Below are 25,058 nucleotides of genomic sequence, written 5' to 3' on the forward strand. Positions count from 1 at the left end.
CATCATTTATTGACACGCCCCCTGCGCCGCCTCTCATTGGTCGCTCAACTGATCCTAGAACCAACCGCGCCGACGTTAAAAGCGGAAGTCCCGCCCACCTCACTCAACCTTCGCCTTATTAAGAACAGTGGGCGTGGCTTATCGAACTCCTCCGCGCCCATTGAGCGCTCGCAGCATCAATCCCGCTATAAAACTCCTATCCTCGCCGCGAGACCGTGTTCTGGCTTCAGAAGGTCTCCACCCGAGAGTATGGCGGCTGAAGATGCTGTAAGATGCAGAGTAGTGAGCATCTTCTATTCCGGGATGCACCAGGGAGGGGACGCGTGATGTGTTTGGCGCTTGTATGCACGCACAGAGGTTATTTCTTCTTCTTCTTCTTCTTCTTCGCGCATCTGTCGGGTTCTGGCTCTTCTGCATGGTCACGGATGCCATGAAGCCCGCGCGTTGGCTCTTTGCGCGCTTCTGTTATTTGTCTCTATGGTGAGTGTAACACACACAGCCATGGCTCCTGGTCTGCTCGACTTCTGCAATATTCAGTGCAAGTTCCCCATCGCTTCTGATCGGCTCGGACACTGTTAGCTGGTTCCTTTACGCGCGTCACTCGGTTCGGTTCTGTGCGCAATGCGCGAGTATAAGGTGGTGGTGCTCGGCAGCGGAGGGGTCGGGAAATCCGCGCTCACGGTCCAGTTCGTGACCGGGACCTTCATCGAGAAGTACGACCCGACCATCGAAGACTTCTACCGTAAGGAGATCGAGGTGGACTCGTCGCCGTCGGTGCTGGAGATCCTGGACACGGCCGGTACCGAGCAGTTCGCGTCCATGCGGGACCTGTACATCAAGAACGGCCAGGGCTTCATCCTGGTCTACAGCCTCGTCAACCAGCAGAGCTTCCAGGACATCAAGCCCATGCGAGACCAGATCATCCGGGTCAAGAGGTAACACACTGAACACTGCATTGTGTTGCCATCAATGATATGGTATTCTGTGGTTACCCATTGTTATAGACATGTTAGCATGTTTTACCATGGTACACATTAAAGTACCATGGTATTAGCTTGTCATGTTAGAGGTAAGAGACGCGAGGCTCCTTCTTTAGACAAAAACACTGCAATAATCATTCATATAAATACCATGGTACTCTTTGAGGTACTGTGGTGGATTTGGTGTGACACTCTCTGAGGTACCGTGGTATTACCACCACTACCACCATCATTTTAACACTAGTTGAACATAGTATCAATACTATCATTTTACCATAACACTGCCACAATATATATATATATATATTGCAGAAAATAATGGCATCTACCATGCAAATATTAAGGTAGCTTGAGATACTTTAATTTTACCATGGTACTTTTTATACGCACCTTTTTATGACTTAAATTAATCATTCAATATCATTGTATACACACTGTATGTAAAGAACCTCTTTGACACAATCACTGCATTGTATTGCAATAATCAATGATGGAAATATCATATTACCACACTATAATTTTAACACTAGTTGAACTCGTGATGTGCAGATCGTAGTATTTCTTTGAAGCACATTTAAAAACCTCATGATACCATAAAATGACCAAATTACTTCCACAGTGTTAAATGTTAAACATGTAAGTTGGTCGTACCATGTTTAGCCACGGTACAGATTAAAGTACCATGGTATTAGCTTCTCATTTTACCATGACACTGCCACAATAGTTTTTTGTAAATTCAAGGTGAATTGTAATAAACACAGAAAATAATGGCATGTACCATGCAAATATTAATATAATTTTACCACGGTACTACCACAGTACTTATAATCACATTTCTATGGCATATATTAATATGATAATCATTCAATACCATTGTATACACACTGTATTAAAGAACCATGGCATTGCCATCATTTTTTACTGTGTAGTACTTGCAGTAAACTTACCGAAAAATATGGTATTACCATGTTTTTGGACATGTACTATGGTAAATATTGAAGTGCCATGGTTTTATTAGCATGTGATACTGTCATTTTACCATGGTTCTGCCACTTTTTTTATTTATTTTTTTAAGTACAAGGTAAAAAAAGACAGAAACCGACAGCCTTACCACGTTTTTTGACATGTACTATGGTAAATATTGAAGTGCCATGGTATTATTAGCATGTGATACTGTAATTTTACCATGGTTCTGCCACTTTTTTTTTAAGTGCAAGGTAAAAAAAGACAGAAAATGACAGTATTACCACGTTTTTTGACACATACTATGGTAAATATTAAAAGTACCATGGTATTATCATCTTATACCATCATTTTACCAGGGTACTGTCACAGTACTTTGTTTGTAAGTGTTATATAAATGTAGTAATCATTCTCTATCATGTATTAAAGAGCCTTCATTTTACCATGGTACCGCTGAGTCTGTAAAGCCGGTAGTTTCTCTGAGCGAGGTGAACTTTCCAAGGTTTTCCCAGTTAAGTGTGTGTGTGTGTGTGTGTGTGTGTGTGTGTGTGTGTGTGTGTGTGTGTGTGTGTGTGTGTGTGTGTGTGTGTGTGTGTGTGTGTGTGACGGTGCCGTTAATAATAAGTCCAATGGGAGGCAGCGTCTGTTATAATCTTTCCGTAGTTTAACCCGAGGCCTAGAAACAGATGCTGTATTGTGTGTGTGTGTGTGTTTTTTCCACATTGACTCTTGAAAGAGGGTTGAACACACTGCTTTCATAAACAGGACCTACAGAACAATTATAAAGCGAGCGTGAGGTAAAGCACAAAGAGACAAAAGATTCGTCACTGAAGCTGCAGAACCTGAAAGGCCAGAATTATCCTGTCAGAACCTTGAGCGAGAAAAGCTTTTAAAAAGCTCTTATTTATGCACTTTCCTCATATTGTCTTCTGGCATTTTCTGTCTACTCAGATGTGTGTGGTTTGATCGTGACAAATACAGTAACTGTTGCATTTGAATAGCAAAAGCACACTTAAATATTGCCTGATGATGAACAATAGTGGAGAGGTTTAGTGGCGGTCAGTAATCGGACACTTCACAGTAATCGAGTCATGACATCAATGCACAGTTCCTGAAAATATCACATATAAAGAGTTTTTTTTTTTTTTTTTGCATGAACGATTTTGTCATATTTGCATGCAGAACATCCTGAAAGTCTTTTGTAACTTGCGCTTGGCCTATTTTGGTGATGAATAGTTTATAAAGGATGAAGTAGAGCCCATATTTAGTTGTTTTTGTGCATGTTGGGTTTTAGCAATTGTAGCAACTGTGCATTTACGCACTAAATAAACGAATAAATGCATTATTAGATATATTTTAGTGCTGAGCGTGCATATCATGAGATATGACACTTGCAAGTAAAAGTAAAAATGCATCGAGTAAATGCATAAGTCGGATCTGAAGGAAGGTTGAAGTTCCTGTGCACATTAAGCACATTATATTTTTTTGCAGCGTTATCTCTCGCATTATGAATTGAGTTGGCACGGTTTTATGCCAGGACCTGCAGAAAGATATGTGAAGCTCTGGCACAGGTTGTTAATCTGCAGACACATGCTGATGATAACTACAGTAACGCTGGTGAGATTTGCACACTCACCACAATATAAATGTGATTGTGTGCCGGTGGAAGCCAAAGAAACATCACAACTGCATTAGCGCGCACAGTAACACACACACTTGCTGGACTTTTGGCAGCGAGACCCTGTGAAGAGGAACTGTGGGCGGACCCGTCGATCATCTGCTTTCTGTCTAATGTGAGACGCTCTTCGATGAATCTAGATTAAAAAACACATCCATGTATTCAGTTTAGCCACGGCAGGTGTTTAAAACACGACACACACACAATCTGTGCGCTGGTTCACTGAGTCTGCCACACTACATGTGTGCAATTCTGTGAAAGCATTACATGTTGTAAAATGTGTTATGCTAATGGCATCTAAACGCATTATTGAATTAATTTGAAGGAAATGTGTAAATGACACTCAGACTCCCTGCAGACAGAACTTATAACATTTATTATATTAATTGTGTGTGCTTTGAAAGAACTCTTCTGCTCACCAAGACTGCATTATTTTAATCAAAAATACAGTAAAAAATAGTGAAATATTTTTACAATTTAAATTGTGAATATATAATAAAATGTAATTTATTCCTGTGGTCAAAGCTGAATTTTCAGCATCATTACTCCAATCTTCAGTGTCACATGATCCTTCAGAAATCAGTATAATATGAGGATTTGATGCTCAAGAAACATTTATGATTATTATCAATGTTAAAAACTTCTGTGATTTATTTTTATTTTTCAATATTATTTGATGAATAGAAAGTTCAAATGAACAGCATTTATTTTGTAACATTATAACTTGTAGCATTATAAATTGTAACATTAACACAAAAGTAAATGTATTTACTGTTCTTTATGAAGGTTTATGATTTCCTGTAGTCATTACAACTTGTTTATATCTGATTGCATTTAGGCTTTTTTAAAGCAACACATACACAGCGTGTCTAACGCTAGCTTTATAAAGTAAATGTTGTGATCCGGGATTGGATGATGGTGTAACCGTCTCCCGCGAGACCTTCCTTCTCGGAAGATGAGATTGTGTTCCTGAGGGAAACCTGCTGTCTGAGCCCATAGATATTGACATTTCACACTCATCTGAAATCAGTTTTGTGGGAGTGTTTTTGCTCAGAAACACATGGAGAAGCGTGTCCTGGAGAGAGTGTGTAGGGAACGGGAAGGCCGCTGAAGACGATGATTGCTTCTTAACCTGCTCCAGTTTACTGTCCGCTCCACTGCACCGCTGTGACCGCGAGCAAAGCTGCGGCGTATTAACATGAACTCATCTGTCTTCATTTGTGTTTCACTCTGAAGAGAAGATTTCCTCTATTTCTCCACACCGAGGTGATTACGTATGTTGTACGACTTTAAAATTGGTTTGGCTACTTTTCTTCCTTTTACTTGCACTGTGACCTTTTACTTGATGTAGCGCTTGTATTTTCACATCAGTTCAGGAACTTTATACTGTTTAAATACGACCTATTATGCCCTTTTCAAAGTCTTGATGATGTTTCTAGGCTCTACTTGAACAGGTTTTCCTGCTTGAATGCTCATTATTTTCCTCATTTTCTCCATTTTTGCGGCTCCTCTCTTCCCAGTCTGTCAGTAACGCTCTGTTTACTTCCTGTCTCTATGAAGCCCCTCCTTCTGAAAGGCACACTGTGCTCTGATTGGCCGGCTGGATCAGTGTGTTGTGATTGGTCAAGTGCTTTGAGTGTGTTTGGGAAATGTCCCGCCGCTTTCCATAACCGCCAGTTTCAACACACTACTAACTAACTCAACCAGGCCCCGCCCCTTTATTCTGCGCATTAATTATTTAAATGAGGAATATTGTGAGTGTTTGTTCCTAGAAGAAAACTTAAGACTACAATGGAGACGTTTCAGGAATTCAGAAACAGTGACACTGATATAGAGAATAATTCCCGCTGGAGGGACTTTGGATCTTTGCGGAGCTTTTTCATCCTCAAACAATAATCTTTTTGCAGTATTATGAATCTTTATTAACCAAAACTCAAAACCCTCAGAACTGAACTGACAAAGAACAGGCTTAAATAGACCAAACAAACCAATCAATGAAAAACAATCCACAGGTGAAACTGATAATCAATCAATGAAAAACCAAGGTATCTAACCGAAACACAGGAAACAGAACTAAACACACAGGAAACAGAACTAAACACACAGGAAACAGAACTAAACACACAGGAAACGGAACTAAACACACAGGAAACAGAACTAAACACATGAAACAGGAAACGGAAACACACAGGAAACAGAACTAAACACACAGGAAACAGAACTAAACACGCAGGAAACAGAACTAAACACATGAAACAGGAAACGGAAACACACAGGAAACAGAACTAAACAGGAAACAGAACTAAACACACAGGAAACAGAACTAAACAGGAAACAGAACTAAACACACAGGAAACAGAACTAAACAGGAAACAGAACTAAACACACAGGAAACAGAACTAAACACACAGGAAACAGAACTAAACAGGAAACAGAACTAAACACACAGGAAACAGAACTAAACAGGAAACAGAACTAAACACACAGGAAACAGAACTAAACACACAGGAAACAGAACTAAACAGGAAACAGAACTAAACACACAGGAAACAGAACTAAACACACAGGAAACAGAACTAAACACATGAAACAGGAAACGGAAACACACAGGAAACAGAATTAAACACACAGGAAACAGAACTAAACACACAGGAAACAGAACTAAACACACAGGAAACAGAACTAAACACACAGGAAACAGAACTAAACACACAGGAAACAGAACTAAACACACAGGAAACAGAACTAAACACACAGGAAACAGAACTAAACACACAGGAAACGGAACTAAACACACAGGAAACGGAACTAAACACACAGGAAACAGAACTAAACACACAGGAAACGGAACTAAACACACAGGAAACGGAACTAAACACACAGGAAACAGAACTAAACACGTGAAACAGGAAACGTAGCCTTTTATGTTGAAACCGGAGTCAGACAAAGATGGAGAGACTCAAGAAGAAGTGACAACATGTAGAAGAACAGGACATTTCTGAATGGTTAGTTGATGAGTTTATGAAGCTTATGTGTAGTTATCTTCTAGTCATTGATTAGCATATTCTGTCATGATAATATATAAATCGTGTTCCGGGGGCAGGGTTTATGTAAATTCTAGGGTTGGTGATGTCACTAACCCGGGAGGAATGTCGTGTAGTTCCTACCAGCCGTTTGTTGTAGTTCTTAAAAAGCGATTTCTTTAAAAGCAAATATCTTCCTTTGCTTTGAACTTTGAGCGTTGTAACTTTGCAGATGTTGTTTATGATCAAACAGCAACATTACACACTAACTACAGTTAGAAAAGTGAAATCATAATCAACCACCGCTTTAATCTTTGATGTTGTTTTATCCTTTTTTATGTATACTCTTCTAGCAGTTTAGTTTCTGAACAGTGTGTCTCGTTCAGTCAGTTTGGACTTTATTCAGCCTTTAATTTCTGACAGACATTTTTATTTTGGGATCTTTGGAAAACAAAACAAAAAAAAAGTTCTCCTTTTTGTTTTCATTAACAACTAGGTTCCTTTGTTTCGCTCTGAATCAGCGTGTGGCCTGACCAGCATTTCTGGCCAAAAGCATCCCAGCATGCATTGCTTCCAGCAGGGTCTCTGGAGACACCACATCTGTTTTTGTGTTTCTAAGCGCCGGGGGTCGAACCGTTACCGGGCAACCGCGCCGGCGAGGACTTCAATGCGCTGGACAGAGCGTGCAGCCGTCACTCTCTGACAGCCGGACAGTGAAATCATGTGTTTAAATCCCTCAGCGCTCCATCACAATCAGTGCACACTCGAAACAGTTCCTCTCTATAAATTGCATTAGGCTTTTTTTTTTTTTTTTACTTGACTTGCTTAATTCCTGTAGCGAATAATGCTAAAACAACACCAATAAACTGTAGCAGTTTCCATCATTAAACTGCATGATTAAATCTGTTTGATGCATTGCATTATTTGATTGTAAATTCGCCGTGTGTGGTTCAGTAGCGTGTGCTGTGACGCGTGGCTTCAGGCAATAAGCAGTGCACGCGCGCGCTAGCATGAAGGAATAATTAGCTATTGAGCTGCTGTCAGATGCTAAACTGGTAAATGCAGCTTGTCATCTGCATGTGCAGCTCGTGGATTCATCATAATCTCTGCGTCGGGCTTTAAGAGTCGACGCTCATGCTTCAACGATCCTCTAATAGATGTTTGGGTCATGAAAGGCTCGCGCTTCGTTAAACTCCAGGCTAATTGCATTCACTTAAGTAGTGCTGCTGTGTTTGTTATCTTGTCACTGTATTAAATTATTTTAATCGCTTAGACATTAAGATGATAATGCATGGCATGACATTGTGGAAAATGTCGCCAAGCCGCATTAGGAAACTGAACGAGAACTAGTTTGTGGTAAATCACAACAACAACAACAGTTTGCTTGTGCTTATTTATAAATTATCAAATTAAAATATTGTATTTATTGGGCCTGTAAAATCGATTAATTGTGATTAATCGCATCTAACATACAAGTTTGTGTTTATGTGTGTGTGTGTGTGTGTGTGTGTGTGTGTGTGTGTGTGTGTGTGTGTGTGTGTGTGTGTGTGTGTGTGTATGTATATACACACATATTTATGTATATAAATATATATATATATACACACACACAAACTTTTGTTAGATGTGATTAATCGCGATTAATCGATTTGACAGCTCTAATATATCTATCATAATATAATTTTTTTAAGTAATTCATATATATAATATCCTTAAAGAATTTAATCAAATATTTTAAAAAAAAATTTATCATTTTAAATACATTTTATAATGTTTCATTTGAATATATATTTTAATTTAATTTATATTTTGAATGGAATTTTATACATCTCAAATTATTTTAATATTAGTAAATCGTTTCAAATAAATTATTAAAATGAATTAAAATTACAATATTATGTATGTATAATTATATTATAATTGTATATATAATAATTGTATATATATATATATATATATATATATATATAATAATTATATATATGTATATATAGTCAGATATTTAAAAGCATATAACAGTTATATATAATTCGTTTTTTAATAGCTGTAATAATTATAATTAAAATAATGCCGGAATCTTTCCTAGATCAAAAGGTAAGATCTAAGATCATTAGATGAGTGATCAACTCTATATTTGTATGTTATGAGTCGTGCTGCCGCTGAGACTGATGGGAAATGTGTTTCGGGGAAACGTGTGCTTCATAAACTGGCTGAATATAGTATTTTCCTCCGCCATTGCTATTCTTCATCAGCAGTGCTGCTTACAATGTGTATACACACACTTAGAAAAAAAGGTACAGTGATACAAAATATATAACTGTACCTTTAAAAGTCCACAATAGGTCCTTAAAGGGATAGTTCACCCAAAAATGAAAATTGTCATTTTTGGGTGAACTATCCCTTTAAGGTACAATTATGTTCCCAGAACGACTTATAAAGGTACAACTTGTTTAGGTTTGGATGTGTAAGGTCCATTTTTGTACTTTTTTGTTGTTGTTTTTTTTTACAGTTGAGCTACTATACCAACTAGAATAACTTTTATTAATTGAATATGTCAGCTCATGATAACATCAAAACACCATATTAAACATGAAATACGTATTCAAGTTTGTTGTAAAGTAGCTAGGCTATTAATTTTTTGTATTTTTGTATAAAAACTGTATAAAGCAGCATTGAAAATAACAAATAATTTCCATCATAATTCGTTCATTGACAAGCTTTCAACTTAAAAGTCTGTTTCCCAGATCGTGAGCTCGTGCACAGCGTCACACACTCGAGCTGAAGCAGCACATGTTCATACGACACTGACTCCCGCAGACTCAAACATGCGTCTAACTCCGACTCAGACTCCGTCCCTTGTGTCAGTCAGTCAGGCTATAAATAGCGTTTCCCTGCTCGCCACCAATAGATGACATTTCATCTGTGCCTCCTTCCTCCCACTCAGCGCTCACACCGCCGCTGCACAGCGTCCCGCTGGTGTGTCGAGGAGCATTAGCTGAGGCGGCGGAAGTGTGTGTGTGTGTGTGTGATGCTGAACATGATGTGGATGATGCTCAGTGCCATTGCAGAACGAGACGTGATTGTCTGGTGCTTCATAAATAATGCTGATCAGTGTCAATCAAACACCAGCGAGCTCCTGAAGCCCTGCTGGCATCACACACACACACACACACACACACACACACACACACACACACACTCCTGTTAAACACCACTGTTGGCATTTACTATGAGAACATATTTATATAAGTTTGGGGTCGGTAGTTGTTTTTAATGTTTTTGAAAGAACTCTCTTCTGCTCACCAAGGCTACGCGTTTATTTGTTTGTTTAGAGGGGTGGTTGATTATGATTTGACTTTTCTAACTGTAGTTAGTGTGTAATGTTGTGTTTTCTAACTGTAGTTAGTGTGTAATGTTGCTGTTTGATCATAAACAACATCTGCAAAGTTACAACGCTCAAAGTTCAAAGCAAAGCAAAGATATTTGCTTTTAAAGAAATGGACTACAACAAACGGCTGGTAGGAACTACACGACATTCCTCCCGGGTTAGTGACATCAGCAACCCTAAAATGTAAATAAGCCCCGCCCCCAGAACACAGTCCATGTTGAGAAGAGGAAGAGTTGCTGTAGTCGAGCACATTTGTGAGTCAGCTCAAACTTTAGCATCTTTTCACATGCAGAACGTCCCTCTGTGTGCGTCTCACAACAGTTCCTATACGAGCGGTTTATAGATTATCATGACAGAATATGCTAATTGAAGATAGTTAACTCCACATCAGCAACATAAACTCATCAACTAACCATTCAGAGACGTCCTGTTGCTTCTACATGTCGTCACTTCTTCTTGAGTCTCTCCATCTTTGTCTGACTCCGGTTTAACATTACAGGAAGAACAGTTTCTGTCATTTTAGTGTGTGTGTGCGTGAGGTAATCGCAGCTGCTCACACACACACACACACACACACGCACACACACACACACACACACACACACACACACACACACACACACACACACAAGCTCTTGAAACCCCGCCCTCTGCAGCAGCTCATTTGCATTTAAAGGAACAGACACAAAACGGTGTGTTTTTGCTCACCCTCAAAAAGCAACAACTTTAACATGCGATATAAAAATATCTGTGGGGTATTTTGTGCTAAAACTTCACACACACACTTTGGGGACATCAGAGATTTAATTTACATCTTGTGAAAATGGGCATTTTACCACCCCTTTAAAAAAAATTCTGTAAAAATTGTAAAATATTGTGAATTGTTTGCTGCATTTCTGATTATTATCAATGTTGAAACCAGTTGTGCTGCTTCATATTGTAATAGAAACATGATCATGATCCCGTGTGAGAGTCCTGGTGGATGAAACGAGCCGTGATGTTCAGAGATCTCTCCACAGTCACTCGGAGCTTCCTTTATTTCGAGCTGATATGAAACGCACACTCCTCCGCTCTCTGTGTTAAACACTGGGAGTGTGTTTCATGACTCAGCTGGTCTGAGGAGCCCAACAGCCCCGGACACACACTCCTCTAAACACACTCGCTCTTCAGCTGCAGGATCTGACAGATCAATAGCTCTGACTCAGAGTCTGTAGAGGGAATGATTCACAGCGTCAGTCCAGGATCAGCGACACACACACACACACACACACACACACACACACACACACATACATAGACAAACACACACACATAGACAAACACACACACAGGCACGCATACACACACACACACACACACATATATAGACAAAAACACAAACGCACGCATACACACACACAAATATAGACAAACACACACACACACACACACACACACACATAGACAAACACACACGCACGCACACACACACACACACACACACACACATAGACAAACACACAAACGCATGCATACACACACACACGTTGATGCAACTACATTATGAGGACTCTCCATAGGCGTAATAGTTTTTATACTGTACAAATTGTATATTCTCTCCCCTTACACTGCCTCTATCCCTAAACCTGCCCATTACACACACACACACACACACACACACACATAGACAAACACACACACACATAGACAAACACACACACACAGGCACGCATACACACACACACATATAGACAAACACACAAACGCACGCATACACACAAACACACATAGACAAACACACTCGCACGCACACACACACACACACACACACACACACACACACATAGACAAACACACTCGCACGCACACACACACACACACATAGACAAACACACAAACGCACGCATACACACACACGTTGATGCAACTAAATTATGAGGACTCACATCACACACACACACACACACACACACACACACACACACAGCCCCTATCCCTAAACCTGCCCATCACAGGAAACATTCTGCATTTTTTTATTTTTAATAAAACATCGTTTTTTAAGCTATTTGAATTACGAGGACTCATAAACCATGTTTAAGTTGTAATACCAGTGTACTACACATCATTATACAAATTTGTGTCCTCATAAATCAAATAAACAAGCACACACACACACAAACACACACACAGCTAGTGTGCCATTGCGAAGAAGACATACACATTTGCATCATCTTTAGTGATTGTGACCTCGGGTATCGGATCAATAACTGGAGTGAAGTGCTCTCGTGTTCACTCACATCAATCTTGGTAAAGAAAACATTGAACAGTTTCACCCGGAGCAAATTATTCACTAGATATTGGTGCAGTTTACCAATGATGATTATTGTGGTCGAAGAAAATATATATTTTTTTTATTTTTTTACTATTTTTTTATAAAACCTTGTTGGAAAGTGTTATGTATTTATTTAGGGACAATTCACAATTCATATAGGCTACTGTAACTGCATTACGTTAAAGCTTAAGAGCAACCACAGTTCCTGAGTAAATAATTATTTCAAAAAAGATTTAGCTGCAAGCATTAATTATGTTTACAAGTACATTACAGTTTTTTCCAACTGCTTACACACAAAATCTTTTAATGTCACACGATTTTTGAAACCTGTCACTCAAAGTGCAAAACTACACACCAGATCTCCAAAACCATGAGCTATTTCTCAGCCTTTGACTCAGTTTTCAACAGCATAAACACTTTGTTCAAAACACTACACACAATTCTCTTCCTAACACACACAAATCTAACAGGAAGTGACTTGCTTTCCTTTTCCAAACACAACCAATCAAAATGCTGCACTTATTCACCAGGCCACACACACACACTCCTCACATGTGCAAACACTAATCGCTTAACCGATCACTAACCAATCACTGCTTTACTGTAGTATAGGCCTATAAATAGGTCAAAGGTCAGATTACCTGTTTTGAACAATGGATGCCAACAATGGACAGAGTTATTTGACCCCATTTTGGTGAAGTTTGGTTAAAATTATTAGGAGAAACATGGATCGACGGAAAATAGCGTCAACGGCGGGGACAGAGTAAAAAAAAAAATATTATTACTGTTTACAATCAAGGGGGTAATCCATCCGCCGGAAACTGAAGCCGCCATTAGCGGACCATCAGCCGCTGTTAGCACTCCATTGACTCCCATTCATTTTGGCGTCACTTTGACAGCGAATAACTTTACATCTGAGGCGTTTAAAGACTCCATTTGTCCATTATTTATTTCTAAAGAAACACGACAGTGTATAAAAGGCTCCATTACCTTGTATCTTACGTTATGACCCCGTAGAAGCAGTTTTAGTAAAAATAGGCTAACGATTGCGTCATAACCACGCGACTCTCTGTCGCACTGTCGAGAAATTACCGTATAGACCGGCGGAGAAGCTCACGGGCGATCGGGGGGACGTGGAGACATAAAGTCTGATAAAGTCAAGGGAGAAGCCCACAGAGAGAGATAAAGTTGCTCCTGCTGCTAGCTCATGGACAGCTAATGCTCACGCTCTCCGTCTCTGCGAGATTCAGAAGGGAATGATTCAAGGCCTCATTATACTTCTGCGTAGCTACGTCGTAGGCTGTGTGTAGCGTGCGTACCCTTCGGCGTACCCTGAGGTGCACCTCTCCAAAAATGTAACAACGTGTCAATTCTACGCGGACGCAAGCGCTGTGATTGGTCTGCTAGAACCCCTCCCTCGGGTTTCATGCTCAGTCCATCTTAAATACTGTCTATGTTTACAATAAGTCAGCCATTTTGACTTCCTGAAGAATGAATGAGACGTTGTGGCTCGTTTCCAACGCTGTTCTGTTTTGTCAACTGTTGACTCAACCAATGACATGTGTTTGGGGGCGGGACTATCCGTTTGCCTGACCAATGGCAGATGAGAGCAAACAGGGAAACCTGTTTGGAAACTGTTATTGCTCTTAGTGTTTGGTGTTGAATCTTTCACTCATTATCGTGTCATGTGCATTCACAGGTATGAGCGTGTGCCCGTGATTCTCGTGGGAAACAAAGTGGACCTGGACAACGAGCGCGAGGTTTCGTCGAGCGAGGGTCAAGCTCTGGCTGAGGAATGGGGCTGTCCGTTCATGGAGACATCAGCCAAGAGCAAAACCATGGTGGACGAACTGTTCTCGGAGATCGTGAGGCAGATGGACTACGCCTCTCAGCCCGATAAAGAAGACCCGTGCTGTTCCTCCTGCAATATTCAATAACCCTCGCAATCAGGATCCACATGGAGATCATCGCTAAACTGGTGCATCCGTTCTCATGCACACGTCGAGGCCGTCTACACACTGGAGAACGCTGCCGATCCGCTCATTTACATGGGAACGGTGCGATGCAAAGACGCAGAAGTGATGTTGGAAACTAAAGTTGAGAAATGCAACTTTGAGCAATCCTGCAAATACATTGATTTCAACAGGAATTGTGCATTGCATTGATGAAAAAACTTAAAGTATTGTTGGGGTGTTCGAACAAAAGTTTAGATAAATTTAACAATTTAGGCAAAGATTCAGATCTTTTGATTTCAATGGGAATGGTGCATTGCAAAAAAAAAAAATCGCGAAAGCTGTGCAAACAAAAGTCGAGAATTGTAACTTTTGGGAAATGCTGCAAATCCATTGATTTTAATTGGAATGATGCTTTGCATAGACGTAGATAAAATACATAAGGGTTTGCGAAAGCTGTGCAAACAAACCTTGAGAAATTAGACTAGGCCTATTAGACAATATTGATTTCAATGGGAATGGTGCATTGCACACACACACAAAGCACGCAAGGGTTTGCAAAAGCTGTGCAAAGAAATGTCGAGAATTTTAGCTGCAAATCCATTGATTTTAATTGGAATGATGATGCTTTGCAATAACAAAACGCAAACCGAATATTGAGAAATGTAACTTTTAGCCAATGCTTCATCAGATCCGTTGATTTTAATGCTGCTTTTGCAAAGACGTAGATGAAAAATGCAAACCTTGCTTGCGACAATTCTGCAAATAAAAGTTGAGAAAACACATTATTCGCATCCGTCGGTTTAGTTGTGCATTTTCCCCGCGCGCGCGCATGAACCCATGTTTCCTGCAAACGCAGCTTTCTTCAGTGTGTAAACGCCTTAACTATGATCAATTAATTGACAAGGAACTAAAAAAAAAAGTCAAAGAGGTTATAAAAATGCACCATACTTGAGTCTTTCTTTTCTCCGCATGTTTTCAACACGTTCATTCCGAGTTTGACGCTGTTCGTCAGAGACTCATTTCGTTTGCACATATAGAGCCCGATGTCTTAAACTGCCATTACTTTAATACAGAGCCAGAATGAGCTAGTTTTGTTCTTCCAAGCGAGGGGACGTTTCCTCCGAGGGACTATCAGACGTCTGGGTTTGAGATGTCGAGATGTCGATGTGTGCGCTGGTGTCCCGTTGCAGTTTGAGGGACATTTTCTTTGAGGAAGCCAAATAGGATCCTGAGAAGCACTTTTCTTTTGTACCGTCGTGTCCATTTTTGATTTACGAAACTGCTGGGAATATTCAGCTGATTATGTTGTGGTTTTTCAATTAGCACCTCGATATAGAATGTTGCAAATTCTGAATTATGTATTTTGTAATAATGTAGTGAAACAATCATGGGACTTGCTTTAGATTAGACTGTAAAGCTTTGAATCGGGCAGGAACAGTATTTCGTGAAACGCAATCGGCACTTTCCATGAAAAGGGTCCCGTTACTTTTTTTAAGCAATAAAGACAAAACAACTAGTTGATATGTTAGATACACAGTTATGTAACTTACAAATCAAGTTACTCGTTTTACAGAGCCTTTAAAATGCTGATTTTTGGCCTGTTGCACCTCAGAGGTCTTCACTATTCAGCAATTAAACATAATCATATTGATATTCGTTTAAATGTAGGGGTGGAAATATTATTTTAAAATAGGTAACAATTTGAAATATTTTTTTCTACATTAAAAAAATTAATTTACATTAATTAAATTAATTTTAAATCTATTCTAGTTATTAAATCAATTTAAATTAATGAAATAAAAACACATCTAATATACTGTAATATTTGATGACTGTTTTGAACCCTATTTATGGAAAGTACCCATTAATCTTGAAGCCTGTACTAGATGTGATTGTTAATTTAATGATATTGTGGAACAGGAATAATCATAATGCAGTCAACCTCATGAATGTTGTACAGAAACACGAGGAGGAAAACAATTATAGTGGCTAACTTCATTATCAGTTCATCTGCTTTCAGCAAATACGACAGGAATAATAACAATAATAATAGAAAAATCATTTTATCATACCTTTCTCAGGAGAGTTACAGGCTACCAAATCTGTTATTAAAGTTTATGAGGATATGTTTTTTCATTTTATTTCTGTTTATTTAATCATTAGAGTATAAGATAATAATGTTTTCTTAATCTATATTGTCTTTTGGTCTTTTTGGGGGGGGTATTACAGAGCAATTCTTATTCAGACCATCACGTCTGTGATCCGTAAGATCATCCAGAAATGTAAAAATGTGAAAAAAAAAAAAAAAAAAATGGTATTGAAAACAATTCAAGATGGTTGTGTAGTTTATATCTAAAAAAAGATGCCAAACTTAGAGTATGTTGATTTAGCGGTCATATGCATGACTAAAACATCATTATTTGTGAATATTACAGCAGATGAGACTAACACGCGTAATAGATGCACACACACACACACACACACACACGGCCCTGGACGATCAGTTATGGGTGAATCTGCCTTGCCATGTGAACTAAGGGTTTGCCTTTTTAACTTTCATCATTGATCTTATATTTTTTTAAGTGAACATTTACCCTCTCCCATGGTAAATGGATTGTGAATACGGTTTCATTCAACACGACAATAAAAACATCTTATTCACAGGTGTGGACGCAGGTTTGAGTTTGTCTGAGAGTGTCGTGTTCATAGAAGCACGTGCTCATTATCTGAGAAAGGGATTTGAGCTAAAGATGCACAATATGAGTCTATATTGTTGACAGATTTTATTCCCGAGTTTACTGACCACGTTCAAAGTTGTTCAGCTCCTTCTACTTGAATGGGAAAAACCTTCAGAAACCCAATCTAACCTTTAATGAATCACATTGAAGTGTCTGTCAACCAATCAGAATTAAGAATCAAATATATGGGTTATTTTAGAATAATTTTCTACTATTATAGTAGACTACTTATCAATATTTAGAATTGGCTTTTATTGTAATATTTTCAGATTTCATTAAAATGTTGTTTTATGTTTTAGTTATTTAATGTGCTTTTAATTTTTATTATTATATTAAGCTTCGGTTTATTTTCATGTTTCTGAGATTTTCCCAGGAGAAAAAATATGTATATACAATATAACAAATAACATAATTATTATATATATATGTTTAATAATATATAATTAAAACATGATTTAATATATGTTTAATAATTATTGTATTGTTTTATATATATATATATATATATATATATATATATATATATATATATATAGACATAGACAATATAAATAAAACAAAATAATTATATATATATATATATATATATATATATATATATATAACATTATATAATTAATACATACGGTATATATATATATATATATATATATATATATATATATATTAATAGGCTAATTATTTTATATTTTATTATATGTATATAATATGCAAAATATAATAATAAAAAAATATTTATTATATGTATACATTTTTTATAAAATATAATGAGTATAGGCCTATATTACATAAAATAATACATACAAGCCATAATATATATATAGGCCTATATATACAATATAAATGTATAATATAAAAATAATTATTATATATATTTTTAAATAATATATAATTTATACTTTTATTTTTAATATTTATTTTATATTTTATTATTATTATGTTATATTGTAATGGCCAAAATAATATGTTTTACTTAACAATAGCAATTCTGCGTGTTATAAATACATATACTTTCACATATTTATTTTTTCACTCATATTAAGATGATGAATGTCTTGAATGCTGCATTGGCAGCGTTTGGAGTGAATGCGCTGTTATCTTGTGGAATGAGTGAGACGTTTGACAGGAGATTTCACACACACACCACCCACTCCAGCTTTCATCCTCCTCTGAGATCCTGATGGAGAAGTGTGTGTGAGAAACAGGTCTATAGAGGACGAGATTCGCCACAGGCCACAGCGCGGGTGCCATGGCAACAGGACGATAACATAACATCACGACGGTATCTCTGTTTATGTTAAAGTGGGTTTTGTGTGTGGTGTGCAGAGGCTTTGCATTCTCTCAAGCCCTCTTTAATGTCTCAGTGTTTTCTCCCACTCACACACACAGCAATGACATTAATGGAGTCTCATGAGTTTCAGAAGAATCAAACTGCTCACACTTGACAAAGATGCCAAAGACAAAGACTGCAATATGCAATAACTCAAACATTTCTCATCAAAGTCTCACTTTTTCATTCCAAAAAATAAAAATTAGCATTCTTCGGTTCAGAATCTCAGTGGCCGCCATGTTGGATTTCCGAACAGCGAGTGTGCGTATAGACACTTCCGGTTTCGCGGCCGGTGCAGGGAACCGGAGAAAGCCGAAAATGATCTAGTTGTTTATAGAATCAATTATATCACTTAAAAAAATACTCATATCCATATTACTATCACATGAGCCAATTAATGGCAATTAAATGCACTGATGCATAGTCAGATTAATGAATGAAATAACTGTTCACGAACAGAAAATTGTATTGGACTCATGCATACGCATACGCAATGATGACAATTATGCCAACTGTAAATATAGAGTTTATTTTCATAGAAGACTGATGAGTGACTTTGCATCGCCACGACTTTATGCCGAACCACAGCAGAAGGAAACCTCGTCGCCAAAAAAACTCATCCTCTTCCTCTCTCTAATGTTGAATGATATCTAACAATGCACATACACCGAAATATATTTTTTTATTACTCTGTTATTCATACATTCGTTTGTTTGTTGTGTGTCAAGTGTTGTAGTTTGTTTGAAGTATAACGAACCTCATCACCCGAAAGAAAACTCGATTGCAAGACATGTTGTCATCGCTTCTTTGGTACATAACGGCTACCGTAGTTGCAACACGCATTTGAAAAAGCTATAGGCACTAATAAAATTGACCCTTCGCTAAGCCCCGCCCTCCTTAGTTACTGTTGCTACGCCTGGCAAGCTTTTGCACCTGGCACGTCTATTATAGTGTATATGCTCAAACATTCCCAAGGAGATAATTAGTATTTTTTGGACTGCAGTATGCATTTGAGGGATATATTCACGACATAATATGCAACCGATTCGAGAATAATTTCATAAAAATTTTAAGCTATAAAGCCTTAGTCCCAGTGCAAGCAGCAGCGCGGCCTCATAAGCCGACCATTCACATGGGAAACACACAAATTGAAGAACGGCTATGTTCATGCACAGCAGGGTAAGTGAAATGTGAAAATAAATTATAATCTAATAATTATAAATCAAACAGCTTATCCATACATTTTGTGGAATAACCCTAACACCGGGAGAGCCGCGATCGGATTGGGGTAACGTAACCTTAAAGTTACTCAGGGGTAAGCCGTCGATTAACAAAATGCTTAAATATATTTTAAAGTGTGTCAGTGAGCCTCCGTCTTGCCTTTAATCGTCTTATTTTATGTTCAAATATATGCATTATGAACAAAGAACCGTCATTATTTCCAAGCAATATTAGGTTAGGTGTTTTTGTTAATCCTGTGGACATTTATGGGGCGTCCCACACTGCTTGATCCATGCCGGCATTTCTCCCCTCGGCTTTTAGGTTTCGAGAAGGAAAAAAAATTCCACCCCACCGTCCAAACTTTTAGGATACCGGGTATCAGATTTGCACAATCCATACGCACAACGCCTCGGGATGTTTCCCTCGCTCGAAAGCTGGCCAGACCTCCCGCGCGTAGTTACGGTTGCTAAAGCCACGATTGGCCAGTGGTGGTTTTTGGGCGTGGCTTAGCGAAGGGTCAATTTCACCGCTAGATGGGATAAATTCCTACACAGTGTACCTTTAAACACTGGCTATTATTAAAAACATGGCGCTCAAGTTACAAATTCAGCTTTTAAAAAAGGCATCTCTAGATCTTGGAGTTTTTTTCCCCTGTATCTCGACAATTAAATGACTGTGACACCGTGGTATTCTGAGGCTTGCAGGTTATATGAATTTCATAATGTCTTATTTGGTTTAAGGGTATTTTTATACATATTTAAAAACACATAAAAAATCATAACAACAATGTCTTGAGTGGATCATGAATATGACAAATAAATGATTTTTAAAATATATATTAGGCTATATTACTTTTTACTTGATGGTTAAACCACTTGACATTTTGGTATAGGCCTATATGTTTTTCAAAAGCAACGAAGAACGTTTTAAACTCGATTCGAAGTGCAGCTGAACTCAAGGGATTATTTGAAAAGCTCTTCACAAGTTTCCAAAACAAGTGGCTTTAGATTCAGAACGATGTGGTTGTTCAGAAACAAGCATCTGGTCACATCTGGAAACACCTTCCCATGATTCATCATTTCAGCTCCAGTGAATTCTCTTTAAAAGACGTTATTTGCGAGGGCCAAAGTATCCCGCTGACTCTGCTTTAGCGGAGGCAAGATATGCATCACTTTCTAATGCTTCATTACAGGCTGAGTGTTATTGGGACGTTGTCAAGCTAATTATGGCCATTACCTCCCAAACACGCTGGAGGAGTTTAAAGTTTCCATCTGTGTATTTTAAAGCCATGTAACTACTGCTATGAAAAGAACATTGTTCATGCAAACATCACAAATGAGGTGTAGCTTTTTATGTGCAACTGCCAGTTAACAAATAGGGTGAATTGCCCTAGTAAAAAAATTATCGTGATTTTTTTAACGGTAAAAGACTGTAAAAATGCTACAGTAAAAAACTGTTATTTGGTTAACAGAAAGTGTCTTTACTATATACGGTAAATAACTGTGATCGATCTAATGGTATTAATGTAATTTTACTGTAAAATACCGTTAAATTTGAAAGTGAAAAAGAATAACTCATTGTATAATTTTACAGTGAAAAGAAACGTAAATTGACATTCCCACAATTCCCTGCGTGACACTTTACATTTGATGTATTTTTGTTGAAATAACTGTTTCTTCATAGTTTTCTTAGTTTTTTTCTAATCAGTTATTAGGGTTTTATGTTACATATAATGTTGTTAAATTAATGTTTATTGCATTTTTTAAATGTCATGTGTGTTACCATGATGGTGTTTAATGTTAGTGTGAATAGTTTCTATAAATTAGAATTAATTTTCTAGTGGAAGATCTGCTTGTGATGAGCTTTGATTGATCATGTGACTCTCATCACTGCTGTGAATCGTTGGTTGTTATTGTATGGTACAAAACAGATATTAATAGCCTACTTCAATAGGTCGGTAAATTAACACTATATCAGATAATGAAATACGGTTTAATACTGTAAATTAAAAATTAAGTCTGTAAAACCTAAAATGTTGCTACCGTATTTTATACTGTAATTACTGGCTACCACAGCTGCCGGTATTTTACCGTAAATTTAACAGATTTTTTGTTAGATGTGGGACACCTAAGGTCTAGTGTTTGTAGGTCCCACATAAATACATGAATGACAGTGAAACTATGGGTTAGACAAAGCTGTGGTGTCATGTGAACAAAATCACATGATCTATCAAACGTCCAATCATATTTGAGGGTGGAGCAATCATCAAACCGGAGGCACCTTGTGTGAAGACCATCCGAAGGTTAGTGACATAGAGCTTTAACAAATTTGATATTAAGGAGTTAAATACATTTTAAACAAAGCAATCCTGCTACCTTTTAGCCTAATATGCTTATAAAATGTTTGTCCATCAAAAAATAGTTTAACTTTGTGTGTATAAACTATATATTTTATATTTTTATCAAATTTCCAAGTGTCCCACATTAGGAAATGTGGTTACCAAATCCGGGACAGCATGATCAGCCTAATGTGGGACAGTACTTCAATGAGTCAAAAATGTGTGGTGGGGCATGCTTTGTGGGATGGTTATTTATATGGTTTTAGTCTTGTAACGCAATATTAGAGTAGTGTTAAGCTCTCAAGCTGTGTTTGTTGTAAGTAAACTGAACTAGATAATGTATTAGATATTGATATTAAAGAAACTAGATATTGTATTATCGGTCTGATGATGTTCAGTTATCCATGTTTCATCCATCCATAACCAAGAGAATTACTAACTAAGATTTAAGAGAGAATCTAAAATAAAATAAGATTTTACTATTCTACATGTATCAATGTGATTTTTGGTCTTTTATCATAGATGTTTCAGTGTCCCACATTGGGGACACAACTGTCCCACATTAGGAAGCTGCAGATTGTCTCAGACGACTTGCATATGTCTATAATTTCTCTTATGAATGGGTTATCTGAATTTTCTCTTTTGATTTGATTAGGACACATACTGGGTTTTTAAAATGGTATTGGATGTGGATTTAATGATTTGGTTACACATCGCAATATGTCACAGAAGTCTGAAGTGCAAAAAATGTCCCACATTAGGGCAATCCCAGATTTGAACCGTTTCTGAAGACAATGTGAATGGTTTGTGCAATGCAAAACTCACTATCACATTGTAGGGCCATAAAATAAAATAAAACTAAAGATCAGAAATGGCATCCATTCCTGCATCTCAGATCATGTCTCTCCTGAGGGAAATACTCATTATGAGGAATTTAACGAGAAATATGTTATGCAAAGTTCAATATGTCAAACTGATAATTCAATCATGTCTTCAAAAGCTGCGAAAGAGTAAATCCTCATGAAGTACAAATGTTGAGATTTAGTATTTGAGGAAAGCTGATCTAGGATCATAATTTGGGAAAGCCGTCTGAAGCTGAGATGAAGGCAAGGCTTTCAAAGGCTCTCCATGCTGAGAGTCACACTGTCGGGAAGCTCTTGGATGAGAGCGTTCAATCCTCCTCCTGGAGAGTTTATCTGCAGTCCAGCTCAAACACACCTGTCTATGATTTTTAAGTGAACTCATTGGTGAACTGGTTCAGCTGTGTTTGATTTAGTTCTTTGGAAAAGAGCAAATGTGACGCTGGATAACAAACCCAGTCTGGAGCCGCACGGGTATATCTGTGGCAATAGCCAACTATACATTGTATGGGTCAAAATTATCCATTTTTCTTTTATGCCAAAAATCATTAGGATATTAAGTAAAGATCATGTTCCATGAAAATATTTAGTAAATGTCCTACCGTAAATATATAAAACATGTATTTTTGTGAGTGAATGCAGCACAATCGTGAACATAAATGCACAAATTTAAAGGAGATTTTCTCAGTGCTCAGATTCCAGATTTTCAATAGTTGTATCTCGGCCAAATATTGTCCTATCCTAACAAACCACACATCAATGGAAAACATCTTTTCAGCTTTCATATGATGTATAAATCTCAATTTCATAAAATTGCTCCATGTGACTGGTTTTGGCGTCCAAGGTCACAAATTAAGATTAGTTTAAGATTAGTAGGTCTCCTGCTGGAAGATATAAAGTGATAACACCTTTAAAGATAGACGTACTAGAGGTTGCTATCGACGGTATTTGCTTTTGTTGAATCTGTCAGCCCGCATTATTTTAACTTATTTGAATAATCATGTTTATTAACGGAATTCCTGGTGAAAAACTACATTACCCATGATGCAGTACATAAAATTACACCAATCAGAGTCAAAAATAGCTAAAACCTCTTTAGCTCCGCCCACTTCCATGAAGCGCTGCAAATGTACTCGCTTGCAATATATATATAACTTCATATTTTGTTTACATATATAATCAACATTTGTAAATGAGTAGTTTTATATTTCTCCACCGTTATAATTATATTATGCTATTCGCAATTCTTCATGGATTGTAGTTTTTTCCATAACTAAAGTCAAGGAAGCAAAATTGGTTGGTATAAAGTTGCAGATATGAGCTCATTATGACATGTTGCCAGGGTGTTGCTATGCAGTTACCAGGATGTTTTGGGTGGTGGACAGGGTGTTGTTATGTCATTGCAAGATGTTCTGAGTTGTTGCCAGGGTGTTTCTATGCAGTTACTAAGATGTTTTGGATTGTTGCCAGAGGGTTGCTGTGTGGTGTCCTGGGTTGTTGCCAGGGTGTTGCTATGTAGTTACCAGGATGTTTTGGGTGGTGGACAGGGTGTTGTTATGTCATTGCAAGATGTTCTGAGTTGTTGCTAGGTGGTTTCTATGCAGTTACTAAGATGTTTTGGATTGTTGCCAGAGGGTTGCTGTGTGGTGTCCTGGGTCGTTGCCAGGGTGTTGCTATGCAGTTACCAGGATGTTTTGGGTGGTGGACAGGGTGTTGTTATGTGATTGCAAGATGTTCTGAGTTGTTGCCAGGGTGTTTCTATGCAGTTACTAAGATGTTCTGGGTCGTTGCTAGGGTGTTGCTATGCAGTTACTAGGATGTTTTGGGTGTTATGTTTTCCTTTTGCCTTTTTCTGCTGTTGCTAGGATGTTTTGGAAAAGGAGATGAAAAAATGATTGTTAAAAAGTACATTACAGCTATATTTGGTGCCAGATACCTTGACTAACATTATAAGTGGAAAAATAAAATGCCACAACCACCCTCGATGACCTCCGCATCAGGACTAGTGATGTTTACACACCTCATTCTCCTCTGGATCGTCTCTTCCATCACACACACACTCTTTGATCTGTCACATCTAACAAGCATTCATAGGGTGTGCACCATCTGGAGACACAATCTACATGAGATTTTTCCGTGCGCCTTGTGTTTCCTCAAACCTCAAAGTCCTCATGAATTTCAGATCATGGAGGTTGACCTATTTCTTTGTTTTAAATTGATATTTTACATTGTAACTTTTTTCAATTTTTTTTCTTCTTCTATTCTATCCTATT

At 37.8% G+C, this 25,058-nt stretch overlaps 1 protein-coding gene across 1 annotated transcript; it reads left to right on the top strand.

Annotated features, from left to right (window-relative positions):
* Positions 1–214: 214 nt before the first annotated feature.
* Positions 215–16,956, top strand: rap2ab (RAP2A, member of RAS oncogene family b). Its single transcript, XM_079615514.1, has 2 exons — positions 215–935; positions 14,043–16,956. The coding sequence occupies exons 1-2, from the start codon at positions 622–624 to the stop codon at positions 14,278–14,280; spliced, it is 552 nt and encodes a 183-aa protein (XP_079471640.1). The 5' UTR covers positions 215–621; the 3' UTR covers positions 14,281–16,956.
* Positions 16,957–25,058: the final 8,102 nt, after the last annotated feature.

Source organism: Phoxinus phoxinus (assembly GCF_949152265.1).
Source record: "Phoxinus phoxinus genome assembly, chromosome: 6".
Taxonomy (NCBI): Eukaryota; Metazoa; Chordata; class Actinopteri; order Cypriniformes; family Leuciscidae; genus Phoxinus; species Phoxinus phoxinus.